This window comes from Geotrypetes seraphini, chromosome 13 (genome assembly GCF_902459505.1).
Source record: "Geotrypetes seraphini chromosome 13, aGeoSer1.1, whole genome shotgun sequence".
Lineage (NCBI taxonomy): Eukaryota > Metazoa > Chordata > Amphibia > Gymnophiona > Dermophiidae > Geotrypetes > Geotrypetes seraphini.
The window spans coordinates 69,343,283-69,360,135 of record NC_047096.1 but is presented as its reverse complement, the minus strand read 5'-3'; the positions used below and the strand labels follow the sequence as shown (position 1 = coordinate 69,360,135).

The 16,853-nt window shown below is 42.3% G+C and overlaps 1 protein-coding gene across 2 annotated transcripts in view; it reads right to left on the bottom strand.

The window, feature by feature from the left end:
* Positions 1-10,893: 10,893 nt before the first annotated feature.
* Positions 10,894-16,853, bottom strand: part of LOC117347894 (cytochrome b561) — a 34,200-nt gene continuing 28,240 nt past the window's right edge. For both annotated transcript variants that reach the window (XM_033919385.1, XM_033919386.1), the window contains exons 3-6: positions 15,645-15,743; positions 15,393-15,496; positions 14,280-14,437; positions 10,894-13,034 (exon numbers count right to left, since the gene is read on the bottom strand). In XM_033919385.1, coding sequence (XP_033775276.1) covers positions 12,839-13,034; positions 14,280-14,437; positions 15,393-15,496; positions 15,645-15,743 — 557 coding nt within the window. In that variant the 3' untranslated portion in view covers positions 10,894-12,838. The remainder of the gene's footprint in view (positions 13,035-14,279; positions 14,438-15,392; positions 15,497-15,644; positions 15,744-16,853) is intronic.

The window sequence follows — 16,853 nt, the reverse complement described above, 5'->3', positions numbered from 1 at the left end:
GGAGGAAAAAAGAGACCTCAGATAGTCAGTGTGCTCCGACCTTAAAGTCCTGTAGTAGAGCTTAGCAAAGTCATTGTTGGTCTCTCAACAAAAGCTCCACCTACAATCTATATCCAAATTGCACTATATAACTCCATACAGCCAGGTACTTATCTTCATAGTTGTCAACAATTAGAGATGGTCAATCGCTAACGGGCAGAAAACCTCGGGTTGCAAATTCCTTTTCATAAAGGTAAAAGCCCACTCAAAACACGAGGAAAAAAAAAAAAGCCCAAAAATATAGCCAAGCTCAACAGCGGCTCTGTTTCGCTCCATAGCTGTCTTTTTCTACTATATTTATTTGATATTTCTGTTATAATAGTAGAGATTTATTGGATATTATTGAAAATCTATTATGTGGTATCATACAGAAGACAATAGACATAACACAACATTCAGATTTGGTTCCTATTGAAAAAGAAAGGCTGGGGAAGGCGAGATAATGAAATTGCCGATTGCTTAGGAGTTATGCCGGGGAGGTTCAAATTTATTTGATTTGATATACTGCCTAAATGCCTAGGCAGTTTACATAAAATGAAACACATTTGTACAAATGTTTCAAAGGTAATAATAAAAAGGGGGGGGGGGACAAACAATAATGACACACTATAGGGCAAAAGGAACACAAGATCAAATCTCATGGGTTGGTAAAGGGAGCCCTCTGTGTTGACTGTGTCTTAAGTTTGGAAAGGTTACAGTTCCATTTGCCATGCAATACAGAATGTAGATGTTTGGCTGGATACTAGTGGCAATCCTTCATCACCCAAGCAACTTTTGGCTAGTTGCATAGAAACATAGAAAGGTGACGGCAGAAAAGGGCTACAGCCCATCAAGTCTGCCCACTCTACTGACCCACCCCATTAAGTCTGAGTGCTGCTCGACCCACGTAGGGATCCCACGTGGATGTCCCATTTATTCTTAAAGTCGAGCACGCTTGTGGCCTTGATTACCTGCACCGGAAGTTTGTTCCAGTGATCTACCACTCTTTCTGCGAAGAAATACTTCCTGGTGTCACCACTAAATTTCCCTCCTCTGAGTTTGAGCGGGTGCCCCCTTGTGACTGAGGGTCCCTTGGGAAGGAATATATCGTTTTCCACCTCGACACGACCTGCGACGTATTTAAAAGTCTCAATCATGTCACCCCTTTCCCTGCGCTCCTCTAGAGAGTAGAGCTGCAATTTGCCCAGTCTTTCCTCGTATGAGAGACCCTTGAGTCCGGAGACCTTCCTAGTGGCCATTTCCTGGACCGACTCAGCTCGAAGCACATCTTTACGGTAATGTGGCCTCCAGAATTGCACACAGTACTCCAGATGAGGTCTCACCATGGTTCTATACAGTGGCATTATGACTTCAGGTTTGCAGCTGACGAAGCTTCTATTGATACACCCCATCATTTGCCTTGCCTTGGATGAGGCCTTCTCCACTTGTTTGGCAGCCTTCATGTCTGCACTGATGATCACTCCCAAGTCCCGTTCTTCTGAAGTCCTAGCTAGTGTTTCTCCATTCAAGGTGTATGTTCTGCATGGATTTCTGTGTGCAATTCATCAGTTGCAGCTATCCTCTACAGACTTAGGCCAATTCTTTGATGAGGGCAAGAGTCCTCTTTGTCAGATGGACTCTGGTCCTTGAACTGTCATGCCTCAATAAACTGACTAGTTTATAGGGTGCTACCTACCGCTGTCAATTCTGTTACATCAGGTTAACATGACTACCCCTTCTAATTATGTTCACAAAGTTCAGAGTAATAGTAAGGGTGATTAAGGATGTTACAGGCTCTGTTTATACCTTATTAGGCAGTACCTGTATACCCTTTCTGTGCTATGCTTTATATACACACACATACACAAGGTGCTTGGAAATTAAAGTATGGCTTTCATTTCATTCAAATTAATAGTAGCACAGATTGTTAGTTAATCTTAAGGTCAGGTTAAAGAATTATGTAGAAACTTATGATCTCTCTGTCTCAACAAAATTTTATGTTTAATGTTTCTACCACCTGTTTACTCTTAGCTTACCGCATTTGGTGAATGGACTTAAACTTACTAGCTGCGGTCAGGCTAGTAGTTCTCAAGAGTCTTGGTTTAAAACAGAATGTCACTGTAGCAGCATTTCTAATGTTAGCTCAATTTGAATAGAAATTTCTCACATCCTTGCTCCCCACTCCAGTGAAGCATTTGTCATGGTACATCTTTCCAGTCCCTCTGCTGGGCTGGAGGCCACCAATTCTGTCTCACATTCGGTGATGCTCCTACTCTCATTCTGGTTTTCTCTCTCCCACACTTACTCTGCATCAACACACTCTGGCCCTCATGATCGCACCTGTGTTCACTCACACTGGCTAAAATCCAGGAAATACCATGTTATATATGCGAGGAGTTCAAAAAGTTTCTGCACTTTCCTATTTTTGCAAGAGAAGTGCTAAGAGCGTATTGTAGAATGTCATGTGAAAAATGTTTCATAAAACAGGGTGATTATGGGGAAAAGTGATGTCATTTGCTTTTGAGACATTTAATAAATAGTGTTTAAAAAAAAATAAATAAAAGTGCGGAAACATTTTGAAGATCTCTCATAGAATTTGCCTCCATTAGCCATTAATGGCAAGTCTTGCCATTGGCTGTTGACAAGCTAATATGGCTGTAATGGAGCTTGGCAGTTCATGATTGGTCCAGCTCAATGAGGATCAAGTCAATAGAACTGGTTCTATGAGGCAGACATCTTAAGCCTACACAAACCATTCTCTGATAGGCCCATCAAAGGGGAGTCTCAGCACCTGCCCTCTGACCACGTTCAAGACCCCAAGATCATCATGACCCTTGCACCATGGTTTTTGTGTCCCATGATCTCACCTAAAATAAAGTCCAGCTCCACATTGCAATGTTCTTTAGTATCCAAAAAGCAAAGACTGGAGTCAATGTTCTTGATTTTAAAAAAGTTTTAAAGTTTATTAATATGTATATTAAAAACCTAGTGAAGTAACTGAGATCCAATCGATTCACAGGCAATGCAAATAATGAGAAGACAACCAGCACATGGAATGGATCTCAGTCCTTGCATTGAGTTTTAATATACATATTAATAAACTTTAAACTTTTTTTATGAAGAACATCGAGGCCAAATCTGTGCTTTTTGTCTGGGTTTTTCTTTTTACCTGTGAAACTGCTGGGTGCACCTTTACTACCGACAGTGGTGTACCTAGCATATGTGACACCCGGGGCCCATCATTTTTTGACCCCCCCCCCCCCCATCTATATCAAAAATATGATTTTTAGTAACAAACCACATATCGCACAACAAGAGTGTACCTAGGAAAAGGCAGCATCTTAAAACACTGCAGTGAGCACTAGAACACCAACACATACATTGTAAAACTAAACAAGCCAGATCCCGCACAATTGATCCTGCAGTCAATGCCAACTGAAAACTATGTCCTTTTCATACACACAGAACAGAGATACACCCAGGCCCAATATGGAATAATCACAAACTAAAAATAGAAATATGTAGACAAGTTAAACTGAACTGCCAAGAAACCAGACTGCATACAATGCAACACCACAAAAACAGTGGCACATGTCCCCTAATACTGTGCAAAATATAAAGACAGTAGATGTAAATTTGAAAAAACTGATACATATTGTCACCAACCCTCCGTAGTGTAGGGCTGCCAGGTGACAAACACAGGGATTCTGGCGTGTCCCCTCCAACCAGGGGTACCTTCAGGACTTTTTCAGGTGGCCCTAGGCAACTGCCTGGGCCTAAGAGATGCAAGGTAAGTAAAAGTTTTCACCATATCACCAGCCAAAACAAGTTCTTTAGGAAAGAATAAGTTAGTTTATTCTGACCCACAGGCCAAAAGTATGCCACAGAAAACAAACATCACTTTTGCAGGTCATTCAACAAAAATAGTAAATTTGCAAAAATAAAGCTTTACTGCAAATGCAAACTAAATCAAAACTCCTTAGGCAAACATAGCCACAGCAAACTCTGGTAACAGCTCAGCTTTTCTCTCAGCTCCCACATGCAGGCAAAATCACACAGCTGAGACAGATAATCTAATTAGCTTCCAGAACGGGAGTCACAGCAGGATTTCTAAAGTTCCAAAAACCCCAACTTAAATATTTCAGCTCGAGCTTCTGGTTCACAAACTTGCTTTAAATCCATTCCTTAGTTTGGGCTTCAGGCAAGTATTATTCTTACACTCAAAATACTTATAAAGTTCAAACATAACTCAACTTCTTCAGGCATAGTTTGCACAGCAGAAACAAACAAAAATATCAGCAAAAGAAAGAAAAAAACACAAACCACTAATGGTTTCTCAGTTGCTGCATTCTTTCATTCTAATTCCATACCTTCCGTCTGGCTTTCTAACCTAGGGCCAGCCAGTTCTATCTCCATGCCTTCCACACGATCTAGAACCTGGTAGTTTGAAGTAGGCAGGATTTCCTCTAACTCCTGCATGGGATAATCCAGCACGTTTTCCTCTCCTGCTCTGTTCCACAGCTCTTCACCTGCCTTGAGCTGTGGGAGTGACTCGCCCTGGTCACTCGCTCCTCTTCCTCCTGCTTGACTCAATCTGCTTTTAAACAGATCAGAGCCAATCCCCTTCAGCCTGTAGCGGGGGATGGGTCTTGGCTCTACAGCAGCTTTTCTCTGCCTAGGTTTTTCTACTGCAGCTACCTTCCTCGTGGCTTCTCTAGCTGCTCTAAAGCCAGGAGACTGCTGTTGCCAATCTGCCTGTCTCTGTTCCAGTTCACTATCTCCTTGGTTATGGGGGCAAGGGAGGTCAGCCTCAAGGTGAGTGCCAGAATCAATCTGGTCTGCTCTTCTGCATCCGATCCTATCAGGGACCGGACTAGTGCTGGTGCTGGGTTTGTCACAATATCAATCACCACTTTACAAATAAAAATAAAACAAATAATTAGAAATAAGAAAATACCATTTTATTGGACTAATCCATTTTTCAATTAGCTTTCAGAGGCCAAATCTTTCTTCAGAACAGTCCAGTATACTGCTGTTATGGTATCCTGTCCTGACCTAGGAAAGGGATTTAGTCCAAAAAATTGCCTTATTTCCATTTCCTATTTATAAACTTTTATCAATACAGTTATAATACTATTTGATTCTAAGTAAAGCAACAAAAAAATCTTTACCTTTTTTGCTTTAATCATCTTCTTTTTGCTCTCTTCTTTCTATACAGCGTTTGTCCTCTCTCCCTTCCATGCAAGATCTGCCCTCTCTCTGCCCCTTCCATCTACTGTCCACCCTCTCTTCCATATGGCATCTTCCCTCTTTCTATGTCCCTTCTCTCCTTTGCACATGATTCATTTCAGCTTCACATTTTTCTGTCTCCACCTCCTCCCCTATGCTTTGGCATCTCTCTCTTTCTCTTCTCCTTTCCTTCCTTCCTTCCCACTCCACACCATGGTGTGATATCTTTATCTCCTTCCCTTCCCTCCCCCATGCCATGGCATCTCTTCCTCCCCCTCCATGGTCTGGTATCTCCTTTCTCAGCAGAGGACTTAGAATCCTACAGTTTAAGAGTCTTTCCTAAGGAGCAGCAGTGGGATCTCAACCCTGCTTCTTGGTTTGAGTCAAATAAACAAAGCCTCTCATGCTGGTAACCAGTCTAAATGCAACGTTCCCAGCATGGAAGGCTTTGTGCATCTGACCCAAACCAAGAAGCAGGGTTCAGATCCCACTGCTGCTCCTTAGGAAAGTCCCTTAAACTGTAGCTTCTAAGTCCTCCGTTGAGAAAGGGAGCTGGCGTGACTTCTTCCCCCTCTGCCCTCCTTCCAGCTCGGTGCCCATATGCTTTCCATCCCCCTGCCGCCTGTCCTCACCGTACTCGCTGGGCTCCGGGTCTGGGTAGAAAGTGAAGTGGGCCACCGCCCGCCTCTGTGGCTCTGTCCAAGCCGCAGCCTTTCCCGCAGCAAGACCCCCCACAGCTCTCCGGCACAGCAGGACCCGGACCGCCGCTATTGTTGTTGCTGAAAGGAGACAGCAGCACGTTGTTGGACTGGAGCCGGAACCCGCAGGAAGCCTCACTATTGGATGGCGATGCCTTCTTTGAATGAGAGGCGGTGCCGGCGACCAAAGAGAGACCAATCCGGGAGCTGAGGGGAAGTGGGGAGACCGAGGCATGAGGGGGAAGTGCGCAACAGCAGAGATTGGGAATTGGGCGTATTATACCAGGTCCAATTCCGTTTTGCAGTGGGGATGAGATCTCACCTACTGCTAATCAACTTTGAACTCCAGGTAGCCGCCGGCGGGAGCACCCATGGACACCCCTGTCTACTGCCTGCTGCTGGTTAAGGAGAGCAGCAGCGGCAGAATAGGGAGGGTGGCAGGCTGTGCACCCCCTTGGGGCGTGCACCTGGGGCAGACCCCTCCCCCTCCTTGGTACGCCACTGACTACTAACAATGTTCTTAGTATACCAGCTTGGATCAATAATGTTGATAGCTTAATTCTCCTTAAAGGAAACAGTAACTGTTCAGGCCTGGTCTGCTACGTTGCAAAGCCCAATTTAACCTAAATTTCCTATAAACTATAAGCCCAAAACTAACCATAACAAGGATAATAATGGCTGGGGCAATTGGATTTATTAGATAAGCTGCTCATGTATCCACCAAAACATATGTTGAGAGTATAGAAAATGTGTGTGCCAACTTAAAAAAAAGAGATCCAGTTGCAAAGAACAAATTAGAGCCTTTCATGTGTGGCATAGACATGAGCATGAGATACAAGCTGAGAGATGAGACTATAAAAAAAAAAAAAAATCACAGCTGTTTTGCCAAGAATTTGCCACTGCCAGCTGAATTGGCAAGGATGGATGGCTGAGCCTGCATGAATTGGGAAGAAAGGGTTGTGACAGAAGGGTTCTGGAAAATGATGAGTCTTGGATTTACTGTGTGTTCTGTTTTAAACACTGATTAGGTAATGTTTCTTTAGTAATCTTGTATCTCTAGTATATTGGACTTGTGAATGTTAATCTATATTTTGTAAACTTTTGACAGAAGAATGACTAGAAGTGGCAATAAAATCTCCAACCTGCCCAAAAATATACGATCACTAATGGATGAGCTGAAAATGCTGGTGAAAGCAAGTTATCTGACCATCTTGAAATAAGTACAGAATGTTTTAGCCATTTCTCCATACCTGTGCCCTGCCCATATAATCCATGCTAATGTAATTAATAAAGACTGTGTCTGAACTGGCCCATAGTTCAAAGAAACAGAATAGGACTTCCCCTCTCTTACTCAGTTCTTGAAGCAGTTTGTGAAAGCACAGCCATTTTAGAGTGGAATGAATTCCCCCTCTCCCCCTTAATGAGTTTTGCAGCAGTCAGTTCCAGTAGCCACCAGTGGCATTGGTCACCCTCTCTATAATTGGCAAACTGGGTCTCAGAGCCCAGCCACTCTTTCTGCTATCAAGATGTTTATTCAATTCACAGCATCTCATGTTCCCAACAATGAACACTGGTGCCTGCAGGGTCAACTACTTTTGGCCCTGAACACCTTCAGCTTTTTCCAGAACCACCACCTGTAAAGGAAGAACAGGTAGAGGAATGCTGATATCCTAAATTCTTATAAAATATATCTACCTTGTACTTTCCTAAGTTCCACTCAAATTCTTTCAGGCCAGTAGCACTTTAAAAAAAAAAAAAAACAACAAACCTCCCAGTTCATCAACCAGTTCAAGATCTACAACTCTAAACTAAACTAAAGCTTAACTTTGTATACCGAGTCATCATTCTGAGAAGGCGCAACTTGGTTTACAGCAATTAAATAAACAGGAAATGATTTACAAATGATAAATAGAAGATAATAGCAAAATTTCAAAAGAATTAATTTTCAAAATTTTGGCAAATAGAGTAGATTTGTCCCTCCCACCTCAATACACTTGGGCACTTGGTAAGAGCCTATTCTATAAAGGAACATAGACATCTACTTTCAATGATGTAGTAGAGGGGAGTGGACTGTCCCAGGCACCATCTTCATGGGGGCACTGTGCCTCTCCACCCCTTTGTGTACCTCTTTAAATGTTCTCCAGCATAATCATATATCTTCCACTTGCTAATCGCACCAGCCTCAGCTCCTTTCTGCCATCACTTCGTGGTCACAGTACCAGGACATGATGGCAGAAGGGAGCTGAGGCTGGTGCAAGCAGTAGGTGTTAAATTATAACTGCCAAATTTCAGACCATTCTTTACGCTTCACTAGGTCTTTCTTCATGTTATTCACACTATCCGGTCTGTCTCCTCTATTGCAGATTTTGATATCTTCCGCAAAGAGGCAAATCTTACCTGATAGTCCTTCAGCAATATTGCTTATAAAAATGTTAAAAAGAAGAGGCCCAAGAACAGAACCTTGAGGCACACCACTGGTACCATGCCTTTCCTCAGCGGGATCGCCATTGACTACTATCCTCTGTCTTCCAATGAGCTAGTTTCTGACCCAGCCTGTTACTTTGGGGCACATCCTGAGGGCACACTGCAAAAGGCTTTGCTAAATTCTAAAATATACCACTTCTAACGCACTCCCTCTATCCATTTCTCTGGTCACCCAGTCAAAGAAATTGATCAGATTTGTCTGACAAGACCTACTCTAGTGAATCCATGTTGCCTCCGGTCCTGTAATCCACCAGATTCCAGAAACGTCACCATTCTCTGTTTGAAAAGTGTTTCCATTAATTTGCTTACCACAGAAGTCAGATTTACTGGCCTGTAATTCCCTACTTGGGACCACATCCACCCTTCTCCAGTCCTCCGGTACCATTCCAGATTAGAGAAGCATTGAAAAGATCAGTCAGCAGAGCCACCAGAACTTCCCTAAGTTCCTTCAGCACCCTTGGATGTACACCATCTGACCCCATCAAAGTGTCTACCTTAATTTAGCTAGTTCCTCATGAACACAATCCTCTGAAAATTAATCAGGGTCTACCATTACTCCATCCCTATTCTTGTTTGTCTTCCGCGGTCCCGAACAGAAATATCTGTTAGCAATTCAGCCTTTTTATCAGCTTCTACCTATTTCTCTCCTTCATTTTTGAGTCTTAAAATACCATTTTTGCATTTCTTCCTATCACTGATATATCTAAAAAAAATGTCATCTCCCCATTTTACCATATTAGCTATTTTTTCTTCCATTTTTATCTTTGCTTTCCTGACTATTCAACCAGTCTCTTAACTTTTCCAGATATTTTTGCCTGTCTTCCTCTTTCTACTGACCCCTTTTCCCATCCATGTGGAGGTATTCAGTGATTTACTTACCTGAGGGCTTATACTCACCTGGAGGCTTTGATCACCCTGCTCCATCACTTCTAGTTTAAAGCACTCTTCAGTAGATTAGCCAGCCTTCCGCCAAAGACACTTCTTTCCTTCTATGAAAGATAGATACTATCCCCGCTCAGCAGCCTTTGGAAAGTCATCCCATGTTCCAGGATGTGTGCTTCTCTGACCTGGCCCTTACCCTCAACAGGGAGGATGGATGAGAATACTACCTGCACACCTGACTGCTTCACCTTCTCGCCCAGAGCCAGCTAGAAAAACCTAGCTTAGAATCAACAGAATTTACATCAGGAAAATAAATAAAGAAAAGAATACCTATCAAAAAAGATCCTTGAAGTTGGAAACTCCACAAAAGCCCTACAGATACTATAATACTACTACAGTATATGTATATAGAGTAGATAATATAGATAAAGGTATATTTAACTCATGTATTGTAACACCTTTACTGAAGCTTATGCAAACTGCTCTGAATTGACTCCCCAGTCATTAGTATAGAAGCTTTCAATAAACATATCCATCTTTGTTATGGTTGCCATATGGAGGGCCAAAAGGAGGGCAGATTGAGACATTGGATTTACTTCCATTGCTTTCAATGGAAGTAATCCCAGATGTCTCTTATCTGTTCTCCTTACTGCCATTGCCATCGATGGAAGTAAAACCTGGATATCTCAATTTGTCCTCTTTTTTTCTAGAACCATAATGTAACCTTAATCTTCAAGTATATTTACTCACCTCCTGAACTGCATTTCAGACATCTGATAAAGGAGACTTTCATCCTGGAATGCTCCGGCCTCAATAAATTGGTTAAACTGTAAAGTGCACTATAGTCTCTCATTTTTACTAGACCAGACTCCTCTGTTCTGGAATCCCCCGAATCAGGAGCAACTACAAACCTACCAGATTCCTAGGTTTCTTCCGCCTCCCATCTACCTTTTCCTTTTTTTTTTTTTCCCCAAGCAAAGAGGAGCCAAATGTTAGGGTGACTGAATGGCAGCTGGTTACCAGACAAAATTCCAGAATGCTCTAGAGTCTAGACGAGTCTGCATATGAATTCATAAAAAGAATGCAGTACTTCTACATCTCAGTTCTTATAGGCAAGGTTCTGTGCACGGCCAGAGAGAGCCTTAGGTCAACTGAAATTTTAAAAACACAAGCAACAAGGAGGAACCCCTATCCTGAGGTCAAGGTGATACTCAAAAGGGTGAGCTGTGGACAGAAGGAACCCCTAAGAGGACTGGGCAGAAGGGAAGACAGCAATAAAGGGCTTTATTTCTCTCTCATACATACACACAGAAATATTACCACCACCTAAGAAAAGATATAGTTAATTTTTCATGTTAAATGAAAGGTCTATTAGTATAGTACAGTCTTTAACATGCCCCATTTCATTAATATGATAATCAGGCCATTTTAAAGCTGTTCATTAGATGTTATTTACAGGTGCAGTCGAGTAAAACAGAACACTTGGCAAAGAAGAAAGACTCATCTATGAAAAATAAGTGGTGTGCAATTCTCACCCTGTATTATTTCCTCCCCATCCCAAGCAGAGACACAACCAGCTAGCTTCTTGCTGAAATATTTATTGTAATATCACAAAAGCATTCACGCCAAACACCACACAAATGACTGTACTGAGAGGTGCTGTCCACTGTACAGACCCACTTCAGGAATGAAAGCTCACGGTGGTAACATTTTTTAATGTGAGGCCTCTAGTGCTGTTCAAGAAGCAGTTCATAGATCACTGTTCACCAGGAGGCTTGGCCCTACACATGTAGGCCGAATAAACGCTATATAATAAGGGCAGACAGGGCAAGGTTTCTCACCATTGCCTTGACAAGGGAAAAGGATGGGATTTGATATACCACCTTTCTGTGATTACAATCAAAGCAATTTACTTATCATACACTGATATTTTTTTTATACCCGGGATAATGGAGGGTTAAGTGACTTGTATTTATTCAAAAAAGAAGTGGGGAAGGGACCCAGTCAATCAACTTCAGGGACAATTTATTTGAACAATATAAATCAATGATATAGATAAATATATATAGAACATATACATAAAACAAAGCAGGCATAACAAGGAATCTTTCAATCCTTTTTTAGACTAGAGCCCAACATGGTCCATGTTCCGGCAGTAATGTTTCCCCACTGGCTGCATTTACTCAGGACAAGTTTCTCAGCTATGAATGGAGGAGACAGATGACGAGGCAGCGACTAAGGCATAGCTATAAAATTCCTCTACCATGGCCATTCAGCAGCAGCAATAGTCATCTTACATTAACTGGCCGGTGGTACAATGTTCCACAAAAGTTTTAGGATAAATTCTCTCTACCCCCACCAGATAATTAGATTTATGGCTTCATAAAAAACTGCTACTCTGGAGCAGGCAAGTGGTTGAGAAACAGCAAATGAGGGTTCAAATCTCAATTCTCCCACTGGTATTCCTTCCGACCGAGGACAAGCCACTTCACCCCCCCTGATGCCTTGGGTCCAAACTTTGCAAGCAAAACTTCAATCAGACATTGTAAGCTGTCAATCAGCTTTGGAAAGGTGAGTACCTTAATCCAACAGGCACAGTACATAAAGGAGCGAGACTCGCCACCATGATCAGCACTACCGGATCTTAAAATGCTCCTCAGCTACGGCAGATCTGGCCCAGAATATCTGAAAGGCAAAATGGGTATGAACCTGCAAGCAGGCACCACCCAACTAAACCAGGTAAGAAAATCCTAGAATCAGTCTGCAAAAATGATGACCGCCTTTGAGTAAAGGGAAACAGCTTTATGCCATAGTTTCTCACTAAACCTCCTTTCTCATAGATGTTGAAACTGTTTACAAAAAAACAAAACAAAAAAACACCCCAAAAAAACAACCCACATCCCAAAGTTAAAGTAAACTAGAGGGAGAGAGACAGACTAACCACAAAAAGGTCACTTTGGAGAAGAGGATTATGTAACACTTGAGTAGCGCCTCAAAAGAAAAAAAAAAAAAAAAAGCACTGTATGAACTCAAACAGGTCTCCAGACCTGACCTACAGGAAGAAAAACAAAATTTGTTTGTAGCCTTAAATAAGGCAACAATGGGGTATGTAGCTTCCAGCCTGACAGAAGGAGAAGGGAGAATGAATAGATTCGCTTCAGACAACTTAAGACCTCTGGAGATTGGAAAAGTAGTAAGCTGACCTGTAAGGATAACCTTGAGGGGACATAAGCAGTAACCTAAATTTTATCCTCTGGGCCAATGGTGATGACTAGAAACAATACTGGTTTCTAACCTATGATCTGTTCTCTTAAGGAAATAGTAACATGGTGCAAAACAAATTTATAAAACTGATAGCAGCTGCATCTTTAGAGCCCATTATCTCCCTTGTATAGGTTTCCCTTTTAATACTGATAACAAAGGGTCTACGCCTATCAGTGTCCCCTACCCCACATTTAAATACAGTCCACAAGCCCAACTACTGACAGACAGACAATAGCCTTTCACACATAGACAAGACAGAGCTATCACTGCTGTCCAGGGCTCTCCGCCCCCTCTGTGAGCGTCTTGAAGTCCATGGAGAGTGCCTGCTCCTCAGGTAACATGGGGCGTTTCCAATCGTCCCGTGTCACGATGTAGCCAATCATCATGCCAAAGGCGACCAGCAGCAGGCCTAGGATGTTCCCTAGCACAGCCTCAGCTGGGAGACTAGAGTAATTGTTGCTGCAAGGAAGGAAAAACACAGATCATGTAAGGGGCAGAAGTCTGAGCAGCCGCTAATAGAAAATACATCCACAAAAGGGGATCAGCAAAAGCAGGCAGAAAGTCAAGGAGATTTCTTCAAAATTTCTTTCAGGATCTGAAAAGGGAGGAGGAAAGATGACCTCACCTCCTCCTCACTGTCACTCCTTCTAGCTATAATAGGTGGGTTTTTTGTTTTGTTTTGTTTTTTTTGGGGGGGGGGTGTTTTGGGGGTGGTTAGCACTAAAAAAAAAAAAAAAAAAAAAAGTTAACATGCCCTGACTTTCCTCAGAAGCTCGTGCACAGCTGTCCCCTGTTGTGCTCAATCAAATCAATCAATCCTGCCTATAAGCTAAGTAAACCTTTTAGAATTTGCCACAGGTGCAGTGACATTTGCAATTTTAAAGGCAGTACCTTGTTTGGACAATTCTTTGAAGTTTTCAGAAATGGTTTTTCGTATATACCTTTGAAGGAAGTGACCAAAGATTTTTCATAAAAGGACTATGACTGGAAGGTAAACTCTCTCTCCAAGGGAGGTCTCACAACCTTCCCTTCAGAGTTTCGAATCTCTGAGCTTTTTTATAAACTTGTTTGATCACCCTTCATAGGTTAGCCAGTTATACATCCGTCTTTAGCATTAACTTTTTAACATTCAACTTTCTTCCATTTTTCTGCTTTTTTTCTCAAAGTCTACTTTTCTATGCCCTCCCATCTATCCATGTGTACCATCTCCTCCCTATTTCTTCTCCCATCTATCCATAAGAAGCATTTCTCTGCACCCAGCCGCCACCCACCCTCTGTCACTCTGCACCCAGCCCCTTTCCCTTGCACGCTCGCTCTGCATCCTGCTCCTATGGCCTGGTGGGCCAGGGGTGCAGTGGGCAGGAGCTCCTGCCCGCTACACCTCTGGACCACCAGGGATAAAAGTAAGTGGCAAGTTTTGGGGAGGCCATGGCCCCTGTGGTCCCCCTCCCCTCGTTCCGATGCCTATGATGAGGATTATTTGAAACACAGCCATGTTGAGTACTTTGCAATAATATTTTCGCCGTCTTACCCATTCAACTGTTGTGGATCCTGGCCTGTCACTTTGCTGTGCTCCTCACTCATTTATTACCTAGGGCCTTCTGCTACTCTTTGATGGACTCAGCAGTGTAAACTCAACAGCAGATATGCCTGAAACTAGGGGAGGGTGTGAAAAGTTTGATAACCAGCTGCTTGATTACTTACGGAAATGTGAAAAGCAGTTTCTCCTTAATGCCCAGTAAGGAGGTTCCAATAGCCATTATAAACAAGGTAACACCAAAGAAGACATGGAGTGGTTTATAGCGGCTCCGATGGGAGATAGAAATTCCAGGAAACAGGAAAAAGACCGAACCAATTATCCACTGTGGGAGGGAATAAGATGATGATTGATATACAGAAGGCCATTGTCAGAAAAAGGACCACGATCCCACCCCTCTCTGCTTGTTCATGCTACTTAGGTATTTAAACATCCCTATCGTATCTCCCCACTCCCACCTTTTCTCCAAAGTATACATATTGAGATCTTTAAGTCTGTCCCTGTACCCCTTGTGATGTAGACCAGTGCTTTTCAACTCAATCCTAGAGTATCCCCTGGCCGGTTAGGATTTCAGGATATCCACAATGACTATGCATAAACTTGATTTGCATATACTGCCTCCATTATATGCCAATTTCATTCATACATATTCATTGTGAATATCATGAAAACCTGGCTGGCAAGGGGGTACTCTGGGACCAAGTTGAGAAACACCGACATAAACCACTAATAATGTTAGTAGCCTTCCTCTGGACCAACTCCATCCTGTTTATAGGAGAGTCGGCAGGGACATGAGCAACTGAGCAGTCGCTTCTTTTTGGATCAGCCAGCCCAGTCGGTGTTCCTGAAATTGTTTAGTGAATTGCATGCCATTCCCCTCATTTGCATGCGTAGATCAGATCAGAGGTCGATCGGTCACAAGGTTAGTGAATCGGGTCAGAGGAAAATTGGGTTGGTACACGATCGCAAACATGATTGGTGGGCTTAGTGAATCTAGCCCTAAGTCCATTATGGCCCCATCTCATGTGGGTTCCATTAACAACTGCTGAAACTACAGTTCTCTCAGATAATCCAAGATCTCCCTACTTTTAGGAGATCGCACAATAAGCATACCCCAATCAACATCTGGCATATTAAAATCTCCTATTAGCAGTACTTCACTTTTTACAGCTATATTTTTAATGTCTTTTATTAAATCTTTGTCTACTTCTTCCATTTGTGGTATATTAAATTGAATAAACCATTCGCCACATGCAATCCTACCCTGTGTGTATACTCACCTGTACAAAGAACAGGGCAAAGGTAATGATACCACACCAGCTATGGAGGCTGTACAGATGAACATAATGCTGAGTCCTGTGGTACTCAAACACAGCAATAATGCCTGTAAGGAGGTAGAGTGCACATCTAAGAATTTACAGACACAGATTGAGCCAAACGGTGTGAGTGAAAATCATTGCAGCGTTTTGGTGACCAAGAGTGCGAGCGGAATTTCTTTAATCGCTAAACAAAACAAAAAAATTGGGACTCACCTATCATGGCGAGCACAAACGCAAAGACATGCAGGGTTCCATGGAGAATCTTGGTGGCCCGTTTTGTCTCATTCCTAAATACACGATACACCAGGAGGGCTGGAAATTAAAATACACATGTGATGTTCTACTGTTTTGTACAATGGTCAAGCAACACCATAAAGGGGAGATTTCATAATTTATATTCCACCAGTTTCAATGTTAGGTTGGAAAAAAAAAGGAAGTAGACTACTGGTAACAGACCCAGTTAAACAAAAGTAACAAATTACATAAGAACTAAGTAAATAGGCCTGTACATAAAAAATCATCCAAACCAAAAAAGGAGTGTGGAAGGGACATGGTCAACCAACTTCAGGGACAATCAATTTATTGACAATGAGTAAATAGCTAAAATATATACAACATATACAAGAAATGATGCAAGCCTAACAGTTTTTTAATCCTCAGGGGTATATGAATGAAGCACAGTAGATGGCGCCAAAGTACATGTAATAAAAACAAAAAAGAATACTGATAGTCTGTTAGAAGCTAGAGGTCTGCACAGAACGGGTCCCGCAGGGATCCCCCTAGTCAGTGGTAGGCAAACTCATTAGTCAAAAGAGCCAAAATCAGCAGTACAACGATTAAGATTTTTTTTGACAGCCATACCCCGTGGCCGCTTGTGCTAGGACGGCTACGTCAACCCGACTGACACCCCGCTCGCCTGCACATAGTCTAAATCGATTCATGGCAGAGCCTAGAGAATGATACAGAGAAAAAAAATTGTCTCCGTCCCCGCCCCCACTCGGCACCCATCCCCGCAAACTATCCGATTCCATCCATACAAGCCTCAAATAGTTTTATACGGAACTTATTATATTAAAGTATAAAAAGAAACAATATTCTGTACAATTGTCAATTATAAATCAGCATCTTCTCCCCACTCTCTCTTCCCCATTTCCCTTCAGCGTCCTCAGCCCACTCTCTCTCCACTTCCCTTCAGCACACACACATAAAAACAAGCAAGCAATTTTATATCATTTTCATTCTATTCATTCATAGAAATTAAAGTCTAAATAATGCCAGTCACATAACAAAACATGATTTTACAAAAATAGTTCCCTGCACAGTCAAGCCTGCAAGGATTACTAGATGTCTTTCAGCAGCTCCCCTCCCTCCCTCCCCCTTATCTTCGTGGCCAAGTCAAAATGATCTACCAACAATAATTTT